Source organism: Cariama cristata, unplaced genomic scaffold (genome assembly GCF_000690535.1).
Source record: "Cariama cristata isolate BGI_N322 unplaced genomic scaffold, ASM69053v1 scaffold7695, whole genome shotgun sequence".
In the NCBI taxonomy this organism is placed as follows: Eukaryota; Metazoa; Chordata; class Aves; order Cariamiformes; family Cariamidae; genus Cariama; species Cariama cristata.
Genome location: NW_009615722.1, coordinates 125776 through 139537, shown reverse-complemented (window position 1 = coordinate 139537; position 13762 = coordinate 125776). Strand labels below are relative to the sequence as shown.

The 13762-nt window shown below is 37.6% G+C and overlaps 1 protein-coding gene across 1 annotated transcript; it reads left to right on the top strand.

Moving 5' to 3' along the window:
• Window positions 1-1461: 1461 nt before the first annotated feature.
• Window positions 1462-13354, top strand: OAT (ornithine aminotransferase). Its single transcript, XM_009699917.1, has 9 exons — window positions 1462-1691; window positions 2677-2901; window positions 3028-3123; window positions 6264-6391; window positions 8002-8124; window positions 9707-9835; window positions 10815-10928; window positions 11722-11866; window positions 12959-13354. Exons 1-9 carry the CDS (start codon window positions 1493-1495, stop codon window positions 13117-13119), a joined length of 1320 nt encoding a protein of 439 aa, XP_009698219.1. The 5' UTR covers window positions 1462-1492; the 3' UTR covers window positions 13120-13354.
• The last annotated feature ends 408 nt before the right edge of the window (window positions 13355-13762 follow it).

The window sequence follows — 13762 nt, the reverse complement described above, 5'->3', positions numbered from 1 at the left end:
CTATTGATTGACTTTTCCTAAAGACTTGGATTTTTGGTAGCTGATTTTGATAGATGCAGAAAATAGTCTTCTGGCTTTGCTTAGAAGTGAGGAGCAGCAATATAACATCTGAGGAATCTGCTGAAAGAAATACCTCTCTGTTTAAGGTGACACATCCAATGCGCAGACCTTTTCCAAAATAAATTTAAATCTGTGACTTAGTATTTCTGTCTCTGCAAGCAGCCTGAAATAACAACACCCTTGTGTAAACCATCCCTGAATTCTCCTGTTGCTATTTAATAAGTCTATTGTGGTTAAGTTTTACAGTATGCTTTTGTTGTTAGGTAGTGCAGCACTGTCAAGGGTACTTAGCTCTCCACCTTGCTATGGAGAATGTTACAAAGAAGGCTACATGTGATAATCCGAGTACTTGTCATTGTAATCTGCGCTCTTCCTTTTGGGCTAATACCTTTTGCCAGTTTATACAAGACTAGAAACTTGAGCTTTGAGAACTGTTGGTCTTGCTAAAGCGATTGTTGTTTCCTTGGTGGCTCTCTGCTGTTCCCAGCACTTGGCGCTGTGAGGAGGGAGAACTTGCTTGAACAGCTTTTAAAATGCCAACTCAGTTTTCCTTCTCTGGGATATATCTTTACGTTGTCTGAGGTGAAAGCACAGGGGGGAAACGCAGGTGTGTTTGTCTCATGAAATTCTACCCTCAATTTATCATTAGATGTTAACAGTACACGGTTGTGTATTCAGGGGAAATGGCTGAGTTTTCCTAAGAAAATACAGGGTGCTATAATGATCGTTAATATCTGACATACTATTACTTTCCATCTATTTTTTGATGGTCTTAAAATGCTACTAACAGTGAGTGCTTTATGTGTAGGTGGCAACGTTTTAAAATAAAGCAAGCAATTTATATAAAAAGTCACGAATTTGGGTTCTTAAAGGTGACCTCAGTTAAAACTAATCAGTCCTTTATCAAATTTGATAATATTATCAGCTAAACATTATTTGGGTCAGGTGCTTCTTTTCAGTATTATATTATTTACTTTCTGATTTTGTGACCGGATTTGTGTTATGGAAATCTTTGTTAGATGAAAGGCATTTCAATAGCACAAGAAGTTTGATAAATTTAGCTTTCTTATTGTAGTTTATATTAAGAAATCTAGTCACAATTTAAGGCACAATGAAAAAGGAACACTTACAGGAAAAATTATGTGACTCGTTCATGGACTTGGTGATTCACACATTTTCGTTTCTTTCTGTTACTGTCAGTGTACATTAAGATAGAAATAAATACTTATTTGAAGCTAGTACTGCATTCATTTATACTTCATATAAGCTTTCTCACTTGAATTGCAAAAGAGTTGAGAAATCTGTAGTCCTGGCAGTAAAACCACTTCAATCGCGTCATACATTTTTTCTGAAGTATTGTTAGTGCTAATTATTAACTTGTTTTTTTTTTTTCCCCCCTTCCAGATCTATAACAGTACACCTGCAGTCAATAATGTTTTCCAAGCTAACCCGCTCTCAGAGCATTGCCGTTCTCTGTCGAGGTGTTCACGCATCACTGAGTTCTGCTACCTCAGTTGCTACCAAAAAAACCATTCAAGGACCCCCATCCTCTGATTTCATATTTGAACGTGAGGCTAAATATGGTGCCCACAATTATCACCCGCTACCTGTTGCTCTGGAAAGAGGAAAAGGTATTTTATTTAGGTTTCCCTGGGTGGTGTAGATTGGATGTATGTGTGTGTAGATGGGATGGGATCATGGCATAATGATTTTGACCTAATCAATTTCTGAACCTTTGGGGTTTTTTGGGGAGGTGGGGTGGGTGGGAATGAGATACTTGATGAAATAAAGACAGCTACTTGCTGCTTAGAGAACTGGATCATTATGCATAAGGCTACCTGATAAAACTGTAGTCTCCCTAAAATGATTTATCTAAATAGAGGTCTAAGTTCTGATAATCTTCATAATTCAGAATAGCTCAGCAAGAAAGTTTCAAGCAACTTAGTTTCTTCTGTTACCATGTGTGGAGAAGTTTAATGTTAATGTGAACATGAGAAGGTGCATTGGAACCCTCTTTAGGTCCTTGTGTACTGTTCCTTATTAATTAAATTATTGCTTAATTTAAATTTACTGTGGCCTTTAATTATGTTTAAGGGACTTTTGTAACCTGCAGGTTAAATTCTGTGAGTTTATATTGAAATGCTGTCAGCTGATAGTTTTCTTTATCAGCCCACATTTTGACAGCTCAGAGCTGTCAGTCCCTTAAATTTTGAGACTGGATTCTGTTGGTTTTCTTTTTTTTATGACCTCCAATTCTTATTAATTCTTTTACAAAAGTATTCTTCTCCATCTACTTTTTAGGACCCAAACCAGGGACTTAGAGGGAAAATAATATCCGATATTACTAACTTAGTGGAATGGCAGCTTTATATGGGAAATGCTTCTTTTCTTGATTCCTCATTGGGCATTTATTTGTACTGTACTGGTTTGTTGCTTGTGCTCTCCTTGTCAACTGATTGTTTTCTAGTTAGAGGGCCTTTCAGGTATGCCCTTAAGGAATAGTGAGAATACCATTTATATATGGCCAGGTTGCGTTGCAGCTCTTAGCTTATACCATTTAGTATTAACTCATGTCTTCTTTTATTTTCTGTATTGACCATACCTTTGTTTTCCTAGGTGTTTATGTGTGGGATGTTGAAGGTAGAAAGTATTTTGACTTTCTGAGTGCTTACAGTGCTGTTAATCAAGGCCACTGTCACCCAAAGATCGTGAATGCACTGAAAGCTCAGTCTGAAAAACTGACCCTTACATCCAGAGCGTTCTACAATGATGTTCTTGGTGAATATGAGGAGTTTGTCACCAAAATGTTCAATTATAACAAAGTTCTTCCAATGAACACAGGTAAAAAAAAAAATTATTTCCATTTTATTTCTTGTCTGTGAGATTCAACGGTTTTGTAACATCTGGTACTGCATCAATGGCCTGTCTAATGTAAAAGTGTGATAATAGTACTGCTTTATGTTTTAGGAGTGGAAGCTGGAGAAACTGCCTGTAAATTGGCTCGGAAGTGGGCATACACTGTGAAAGGAATTCCAAAATACAAAGCAAAAGTTATTTTTGCAGGTATGTAAAGTGTGTGTTACGAGTTGAAGTATTGAGGAGGAAGAGAACTTTAGACACTGGATGTAGCACTCTCTTTTCTCCTATAGCTGTAGTGATTACTTTGCAGGATTCTTAATGCTTCAGTTTTTTCAGTGAAGCAAGTCTGTTGAAGGTCTCTGTAACCTTTGACATTTTAAGAATGTAAACCAAAATCTCAATTTATAACCTAACTCAACAGGTTATATTCTACTCGCATATCTGCAGTTGGTGATTCTGATAAAAAAAACTACTGTTGTGGCTATGCCAGTCCATGCAGGGCCTTAAGGTTTCTCCAAGTGCCTCCTTCTAAATTGTGAAGTTGAGTCTTAAATATATTCTGTTGAGAAAAGGTTCTGTGTATGCTTCTGGCTATTTGATTTTAGCCTTAAATAATTACAGTGAATTATAAACGTTTTTAAAATGTAAGGTCCTTTAAGTAACACATGTGACCTTAACAGAGGGACTGTAAAAGCAAGGGATATGAATATAATTCCTATGACAAATCAATTTCAGATCCTCTCCCTTGTCAAGGGGGTACGTGTATCAAGAGGCAGGGAGGGTAGTTGTGCTTTTTCAGGAGCTGCTGGTAATGTCTGTTTTTGCAAGGGAAATAAATACAACAATGAACTTAAATCCAGGAAGGAAACCATAGTTAATAGCAGTGGTTTATAAAGCTTTATAAACAGCAAATTAATATTTAAAGTGGACCTTATTTGTACTACTTAACCTTTTTAGTTGTCAAAAGTTGATGAGGGCTGCCTGAAGTCATGTGGAAAGTGTATTCAGTCCTCCATGCTCTTTTAACTGCTGCTTGGGTGTTAAAGTGCGTTATCTTTTTGTTCTTAACTGGTTGATTTTTATATACTTTTCTGGGGATAGATTCTGCATTGAGGTTAAGCCTGTTTCCCTCTTGGGCTTTCTCTACCAGTGGATTTCTTCTGCATTCTTAAGGTCTTCCAGAAGTTGACGTTAACTCAGTAAAACCATATTGTAGTCTTGATGATATAATGAAAGTAAAAGCAATATTGCAAAAGTAAATATGGGGCCCTGGAAAATCCCAGTTATATATGTGGTATACCTTTATCTGCTAGCTCTGCTTGGCTCTGTAACAGGGAGAAGTTACCTGCCCCTGAAGAGACTATTATGCTTTGCTTAAAAAATAAAAAAGTCTAATTCAAATAACTTACATTTGGTGTTCTTTGGTTATAGGTGAACTATTTTTGTCAATTCTGATGTTGCTCTGTGGTGCTGTATTTTATAAAACCTTCCAGAATAAAGCTTGCTACTTAAATATTGACTTTTTTTTTATTTGCTACATCTGCAAATACAATTTTTGACTTTTGTTACATATAGGAGCTGAACCATAATTGCAATTCATAGTTGAATATTGTATTATGGTTTCTGGGATCAAATAGATTAGACTTTTTTTAATTTTTTTTCTTCTGGGAATTCTTTGGACAAATACATTTCTCCCTCCTTCTCTTCCATATATATTTTACTTTGCCCTTCAGACAATTTAATTTTAGTAAGTACTTTCTCATCTTGATAAACTGGATATGCTTTCCATTTTTATGATCCCATCCCCTTAACCACACTATATAATTATGTGTCAAGTAGTTGGGGAAAAAAAAAATAGTAATCCTTCTCTTGTCAGCAACCAGCATTTTGGCAGAATAAAAAGCTGTCTTGGGTAGCTAGGGTCAGAACAAAAAATGGCTTTAAACGTCAGTCTAGAGAACTTGATGTAGATTCTGTGCTTGATAGTGAGCTAGTACGGAGGCTGGGGTGGTAAAGTGGAGACAGCCACCTATCTATCAGCACACAGACTGCTCTGCTTCACGTAATTTCGTCTTCAGGGCTTTTGTTTCAGGATATAGAGGATTGCACTAACATAACCTTGAGGTGACAAGCATGTGACTCAGCAAAGCATGGCAGGGATTGTTGTACTAGGAGACATTGCTATGGTGGAGAGTGTAATGCTATTTACGCTGGCCATTAGAAAGATGGGATGCCTAGAGCTGGCTATGTCAGTAATAATTGACTTCAGGATTTCCTGCAGATTGAGAACATCCTCTGTCCCTAGGATCACAGTCACACAAAGAAATTGGTGGGGGAAAGAAAAGGCTTGTAATGCTGTGAAGGCCTTGAACCCTTAGTCTTCCTTAGTCTGTTGAGCACCTTATTGATCAGCTGAGAGTATGTTGATTTAACTGAAATATTAAGATGAATATCGCTCTCTAAAACAACCTGAAAGGAGGTTGTAGTGAGGTGGGGGTTGGTCTGTTCTCCCAAGTAACCAGCGATAGAACAAGAGGAAATGACCTCAAGTTGGACCAGGGGAGGTTTAGGTTGGATATTAGGAAGAATTTCTTCACCAAAAGAGTTGTCAAGCACTGGCAAAGGCTGCCCAGGGAAGTGGTGGAGTCCCCATCTCTGGAGGTATTTAAAAAATGAATAGATGTGGTGCTTAGGGACATGGTTTAGGGGTGGACTTGGCAGTGCTAGGTTTACAGTTGGGCTGAATGATCTTAAAGGTTTTTTCTAACCTAAATGATTCTATGATTCTATATATCATAGTCTTGGTGATAGGTGGTTCCTAGACATTTTAACTGATGTTTCTATATGAAACAGTGCAATGTCACGATATTTTTACAAATATAAATGGGTTCTCCTGGAACTTTGAAATGCACGGAAATATATTTTCTTTATTTAGGCCTACTGGCAGCTTTATTTTTAGGACTTAAATTCTGGGTGGTGTTTACTTTTTTTGCCCTGCATTTAATGAGTAATATTTGTGTAAAAGCTGTACATCTTCCTTAAAGATGTTATCTTCTTGAGTTATTTTCAATTTTTCAGACTACTAACAAAACTTACAGAAATTATTTTGTATACTTGCCAAGTCTTATACTATAATTTTCTTTTGGTTTTGTGTATGTGCTTTTGATATAGCAACACAATGTATTTATGGCATCAATGTAAAATGCTACCAATTAGCAGGATGCTAGTATGCTAATGTTAGACAACTCTTAAAATGCATTATCAAATTGTAAGTGTGATGTCCTATAAACTCTTCTGGCTCTTAGTCAGTTTTGTAACAATCCCCCTCTCTTTTCTTTTTTCAGCTGGCAACTTCTGGGGCAGAACGATGTCTGCTATCTCTAGTTCTACCGACCCAACCAGCTATGATGGATTTGGACCCTTTATGCCAGGTTTTGAAGTGATCCCATACAATGACCTACCAGCTCTTGAGGTATTTGACAATTGGTGTTCTCTTGTAAGAAATCATTTTACAGTGTCTTTTTGGTAAATAGCAAGGCAGGAAAATCAGAAGTTTATTCTTTGAAACACGCACTTTGACGTTAAGATATATATATAGAAAGAGAGAGAGAGAGACATATATAAGAAATATATATGTTATAATTACGTAAAGGAGATGTGTGTAAATCTGCTTTTGTTTTGATTTTCAGTTTTGCTTTAGGATGTAAAAGGAAAACCACATGATTGGTTTTGTTTCCCACATCATTAAAATGTTCAAGGTACAAATGAAGAACAGCAGATAAACCGTATGGGAATTCAGATCAGTAGCCTACATTCCAAAGTCAGGACTTGAATTCTGAAACTAGTATCTTTACCTACTTTTCTCCGAAATGCTGTGCATTCTTCAATGACCAGATGGATAGAATTCACTACAGTTGCAAACAAGTCTTTTCAGTTTCACAGCATCCTTAAAACCATGCTAGGCTGGTGTTTTCACATCAGTGCTACTGAAATGCTAGTGATTCTGCATTTCCCTGAGTTGTCTGAGATTCATCCTGTCAAGCTGTTGGGGAGGATTGACCTTGATTAGTCTAAAATTTCCCACCCTCATAATGTCGGCTTAGGTATTAAAGGGTAGATGGTGCTTGATGGCAGCCATAGGGTGCTGGACTTGAGACCTGGGAGGCAGGAAAGTTCCAGCCAAACACAGGTGGCCGTTAAGCTCTAGGAATGTTGGCCTTGCCACCTTTCCATCGTCTGGGTACATCGTCTCCATGAGTGACAAGTTGGTTAGTCCTCTGTGCCTCTTGGGTCTGCTTGGTACAAGTAAGTTGGCTGTGGAGACTAGAGGGTTTATGGGATAGAGATGCTTGCCTCTGAGGAGTTTGGTTAGGGGAAACAAAGGTGTCTCTGTATTATAGTTGCAGTGTGAAAAAGCTTACTCAGATTTGAACCTACATAAGGCTGCCCATTGTGAAAGCCCTCTAAGTATTTGGTGGCTTTCAGCCAACTTTATCGAGGCTTTGTATGCACTCTGGAGACCTGAAACTTAGATCGACATCCATCAGACTGATAACTGAATTTGTTAAGTCGATGGGACAATACTGAGAAAAGCTATAGTAAATTCGTGCTGGGAATCATTACGTCCTGTGGACTTCTAAACCTTTTAGAGCTTGATGGTGCAAGAAGGTAGCTGTGGACTTTGCTTTAAGGTGACAAAATTGTTCTGAAGAGGCTCCACTCTTTTTTGTTTGAGGGAAGCGTTGAGCAATTGTTTGTCTTGTATGGGGTAATGCAAAACTGAGTGTGTTGCTGAGGTAGTTTAGGAACTGATGCAATAGTCTGCTTCTCTGGGTTTGTAACTTCCCAAGCGAGCACACCAGCTGATTTTTCAAGGCAAAGATTGACATAGGCTTCTGTGTTGGAACTGAAATGGCAGTCAGGGATAACTGCCTGACATGAATACTATTATCATTATTTGAGGTAGAACACCAGGGTTAGAGCTAGGTTCTGCTACATGTATTCATCTCCCTATTTTCTAAATTTGACCTGAATAAAAGCTTTTTCTTTTTGTCTTTCCTATACATATGTCCATTTTTACAGCGGGCCCTTCAGGATCCCAACGTAGCAGCTTTCATGGTTGAACCAATTCAAGGTGAAGCAGGTGTGGTTGTTCCTGACAAAGGTTATCTCACAGGAGTGCGGGACCTCTGCACAAAACACAATGTAAGGAATTTGCTATAACAAGGTGGCTTAAACATTACATACTGTGTTTACTTGTAAGGTCATCCTCGTATGCCAGGTACAGGACTTCATATACTATTTAATGATTTCCTTTTCTTTCAGTGGAATAGGGTAGGGATACTTCTTGTATTTCCTGGCAATACCTTACCAGGAAGTACTTCTTAGCAGTGCACATTTTTCACTGTTTCTTCCTGCTGTCGCTGACTTAAGTTTCTAATGAATGTTCTTGAAACTGCATTTATTTTAAATTAATTTAACTTTTTAATTTCTTTTTCCCATAAGTTTCTTGGGCCAGAAGCCAATTACTGCAGTGGTTCTACCATGGCTATCAAGGGACCTTGTTGCTCTAGTGTCTAAGTGATATGAAGAGTTAGTAACAGTAATGGGTCACAGAATGAAACACCGAAGAAGACGGTTATAGGCTTATGGATGTGCTTTTAAGATCTCTGAAAAGCAGAGGTCTTACAGTTTTGTTCGGCATTTTCTCAGATTCTCTTTCATACCGTGCTCCTGAATCCTATGCTGAATACTATATCCTGTCTGAGTTCTTAGAAGAAATGTTTAGTTTTGAAAATTGAGTGTTAGATCCATAGTTTCTGTTCTCTGCTAGTGAAAACACACTGAGTTAGACTTGCATTCAGTGTCTGTGGAAGGGTGGGAATATGTGTTTTTATATGTTTCCACATCCTTCAGTTATCTTTTGGTCCTGCTACTTCTCACAAGCAGGCTGCCATGCCTTCTTTTTCCAGGACCAATTTAGTCAGCCTCTCCACAGGCCTAGGCCACATCCTTTGTAAGCATAAGGAAAACAACAAAAAAAGGTCTATACATTTACAGCTTTTTGTTCCCTTGGTGTTGCCTGTCTGATTTAAAAAATCAGTGGCCTCTGTTGCAATAGAATTCTGATTCTTAATTTGCAAGTGCTACCCTTAATTCCTTTTATACCTTCAGAGGAAGGTATTGGCATGTAATTAATAAAGTTGTCTTTATTATTGCTGTGATACTGACCTCAGAAAAAAAAAAGAGCTAATTTACAAATAGTAGTACATGACAATAGCACATCTTAGGAAAACAAGATCAAAAACTTGGATTTATGTTCTCAGAGTGATTTAGACATTAGACGTCAGACTACGAGACTTGCAGAGTTGCTAAAATGGCATTTTTCAGAAGCTTCCAAAGGTCAGTGTACGAACCATGCATTGGGAGTAAAGTGAGAAGAATCCTAACTTTTTGGGAAATCCCATTCATTGTTACATCGCAAATAGATTTTGGTTGGACAGTGTCCAACCCTATGTGGACTATGCCTTACGTAGAGAAGAATATGCTAAAGATGTCGGAGAGGGGACAGTATGTTCACTTGTTAGTAGTTTCACATTTCATAGAATATGTAAGTCTCCAGGAGGTTTAGAGGAGGTAAAGGACGTACCTTTGTGTACTTAGTGCGGCTGGAAGGTCTTTCACTTACTGTGTGCAATTATGCTATATTGTTTGAATTGAGTTAGGAGTAAGAGCAAAAGCCATTCTCTCTCATGTGTGGATTTTTCTTCTTTTTGTCTCTATAAAGGTTCTATTTATTGCTGATGAAATACAGACTGGTTTAGCCAGAACAGGGAAGATGCTAGCTGTTGACCATGAAAATGTGAGACCTGATCTAGTCCTTCTTGGAAAGGCCCTTTCTGGTGGCTTATATCCTGTGAGTAACAAAGAAATCCATTTGAGCAATGATTTTTAAGTAATTAGCACTGAAAGTCTGCTAGTTGGAAGAACAATAAATCTGATGTCTCTTGTACTTGGAAATTGACGTTTTCAAGATTAACTATGATTTATGACCCAGATAGTCCAACTTGTAAGAAATACATAAGAAAATAGCGGAATACATAACATTACCTTTATAGCTGAAATGGCTATATAGTATCCTGAACTTTCTATGTTGATACTTGACTTGTTAGGGTGGTGAGTTAGTGGATGCCATCTTAGGCTGGTGATTTTTAGGTGTTTTGCCCCTTGTCAATTAATTGAATAAATGTGGTATATCTCCATTTTCTTCAGTTTTATATTATCCTGTCAGGAAAACAAGTGTCCAGTAGTCAGCTTCTCATTCTGGAATTGCTGGTTAGTCTTTTGTATTCTCTCTGGAGAGTATTTTATTGCAGTCTTTCTGTGATTAATTTCTAGATGAATTCTATAAAGGAAAAAAAATACTAATGTGTATTAAAACATATATTGTAAAGCTATTTCTGAACAACTGGCATTATTTCACTTGTTTGGCATGCCTGCATGACTGATTTTATCCTCTTGGAGTGAGTTAAATTCCTGGTGATTAGGCTGGAAATTACAACATGCCTTGAACTATTGTGGCCAATTGAAGGTATTTCTGAGTTGTTAAACAGAGTATTGAAGCTTAAACTCCTGAAATAATATTCAGTTTGGAGAAATGCCCCTCAACTGTAGTTAATGTTACATATTACCACAATAGCTAAGGTTATTTAAGGGATTAAGCTGTTATGTGGTTGTCAGATATGCTCTCCTCTATACAGAGCTCCGAATGTAGATGTAATTTATCATCATAGGCTGAAAATTATCTTGTCCTGAGGAAAAGTTTGCTTCAGAGATATTTAAGTTTACTGTTCTCAATATATATGTAAATGAATTGGCTGACCTTCCCATTTTAGGTCTCAGCAGTGCTATGTGATGATGAAATTATGCTGACCATTAAGCCTGGTGAACATGGATCTACATATGGAGGAAATCCATTAGCTTGCCGTGTTGCAATGGCAGCACTGGAGGTTTGTGTGTTACAATAGAGATTTGGATTCCGAATAAAAAAGGGTGTTACACTGACATGATCTTTGCTTCAATAAATAATGTTATTTGTTATGCTACGAGTAGAAATCTAGCTTTAAGTAAGAATGGTAAATTGGTCGTGGTTAACTGTTTGTGTAGACCACAAAACAAATTCTAAAGTCTTTACTGGAAGTGTGTCCTAATTTCTGTGTTCTTATGGTCTTAAATTTTATTTTCTTTTAAGACATTATCTAGGGGAAGTTTCAAGGCACTTACGTAAATTCGGTAAAATAGTTTCACTAATTTCACAAAGACATTTTTAAATTGGCTTATTTTACTATACCGTATTGCAGACGCTGCTGCCCTGTGAGTTTAATAACACATATATGCTACTGAAGCTCAAACAGAAGCTGGTAAAATGTCTTGTCCAGAGTCCATATTTTAGTTATTCTGTGACTGCATAATTGACTACATGTAATGCAAGTCACTCAGAAAGCCTCATCATTACCCAATATGTGGACCTGGACAGATTAAGAGTCTTCGGAGGTTTACGTAAAGGCAAATGAAAAGCGATTAATTTAGAATAAAATTTCAAAGTGATTATTGTTTCTTGTAAACATGAATGAGTAAAGGCTTAATACTAGTCTACTTGGATATGCAGCCTTTGCAGTGACACTTTGGATGCTACAGCTTTTGTATCTGAGTAATTGTAATGTCATTAGTCATCCATTCCCGCATGGTATGTGCAACAAATGCAGTGCCCTTCAGCTGACTGTACATCTGACTTCTCTTTAGGTAATTGAAGAGGAAGACTTGGTTAAAAATGCAGAAATAATGGGTAACATACTAAGAAATGAGCTCATGAAGACACCATCTGATATTGTAACTTCTGTAAGAGGAAAAGGACTCTTAAATGCAATTGTAATTCGGGAAACCAAAGGTGAGGAAATACAATCAACTGCACAATCATTGCATGAAAAAATATTTTTTCAACTTAAATTGAAAGTATCTTAATGGATTAGGGGGATGGCTTATAGGCATCATGTTTAGGTTCAGTTCTAAGCTGTAGTACGGACTGAAAATTTATTCAAGTGACTGTGTGCCATTAAAATTATTTTTTTTTTAACTGAGTAAATCTGAATTTTTTTTTTAATGATTTGAATTCTTTTATGATTTGATAATGTTCAAACCTGATGGTGAATCTAGCTCCCAACAAGTACCCTTTTGTCTCCTCATCGGATGAAAACTGGCCACATCTGGAACACTAGTTTCTGTCGGATTATGGAAGGATTGGCTGAGGTTGGTTGTTAGAAGAGTGTAATGAATACAGGAGGGTACAAGGAAGGAAAAAGCTAATGACTGAGAACAAGTTTCTAGGGATTAACACCTTGAATTATATCAGAAAACTGCTTAGAAGCCAGAGCAGACAATTATTTTTATCACGAGTGTGCTAAGTGACAAAGTGCTTCAGGGAGGTGGTGTAATTTCCTAAGACCTCCATGTGGTGTTTCTAGGGATTAACACCTTGAATTATATCAGAAAACTGCTTAGAAGCCAGAGCAGACAATTATTTTTGTCACGAGTGTGCTAAGTGACAAAGGGAGGTGGTGTAATTTCCTAAGACCTGCATGTGGTGCACTGAAATCCAGGCATAAATTTAACCTTGTCTGAAGGCCTATCCAGATGTTCTCTTACCATGCCTTTGCATGGTTCACTTTTTAAAATTCATTGCTACAACTAGACAAGCACTCAGCTTTGAAGGAGCAAGACTTGGTGTGCTGGAGGCAAACTTGTGACCCCCTTCAGAAAAATCGCAACTTTGAAGCGGTCCTGCATGTTCACTGCAAATTCTGGGGAGTTGCTCAGATACTCAGAAGTGGCCACTTCATTTGTGAGAAGGAAAACACTTCCTCTTTTCACTGCCAGATGGCAAACAGTTTACAATCTGGCCCTGCATACCGTGTGCTGCAGTTGCAGCACTTTTTCTGCTGTAGTGTAAGTGTCATCTTTTTCTTTTTTTCTTGAATTGTAGACTACGATGCCTGGAAGGTGTGTTTGCGGCTTCGTGATAATGGACTTCTTGCCAAACCTACGCATGGTGATATCATTCGTCTGGCACCACCACTTGTGATTAAGGAGGATGAAATCAGAGAGTGCATCGAAATAATTCACAAGACAATTCTGTCTTTCTGAACGCATGGCTTTTAAAAATATATCTGCTGACTGACCCAAGATGGCATGTTGAAATGTGTGCGATGAAGGCCTGCGCTTGAAGCAAGCATCTCTCATTCATTTTATCTAAGAGGACTTAACTCTTAGAACGTAGCTATGTCTTTAAATTATAATAGCTCTGAAGAAAATAATGATTTTAAGGAGTTTCCAATCTTGGAGCACTTGGAAATAAAAGTGGTGAGGTTCTGTTCATCTAGTCGTGTACCTACTGAACAGTTAAGTCAGAATGTTTGAGGAGAGATATCTGTAGAAATCTGTTAATTGTTGAAAGTCTTGGCCAAAGTTTAAAGTGTAATTTATATATATTTTAGTAAGGGTGGTCTTACTTTCTCATACGACTCTCAAAAACATCACATTGATATTTTTGCCCCTTGGCGAGAAGTCTGTAGGGTGGAAGCACTTGTCATTATGGATGAATTGCTGTTTCTCATTTGTAGCTAGAAAAAACTTTGAATGCTGAAGGTTTGACAAACTGGGTGTTATGCTGGTGAACTTGACAAGCTTCGAGCTGTTCTGTATGTACAATATTTTGATTGTATGACAAGAGGTGCTGTTTTCAAGCCTGGTCTCAGTGTTTAGCTTTGCAATCTTGTGAAACAGATCT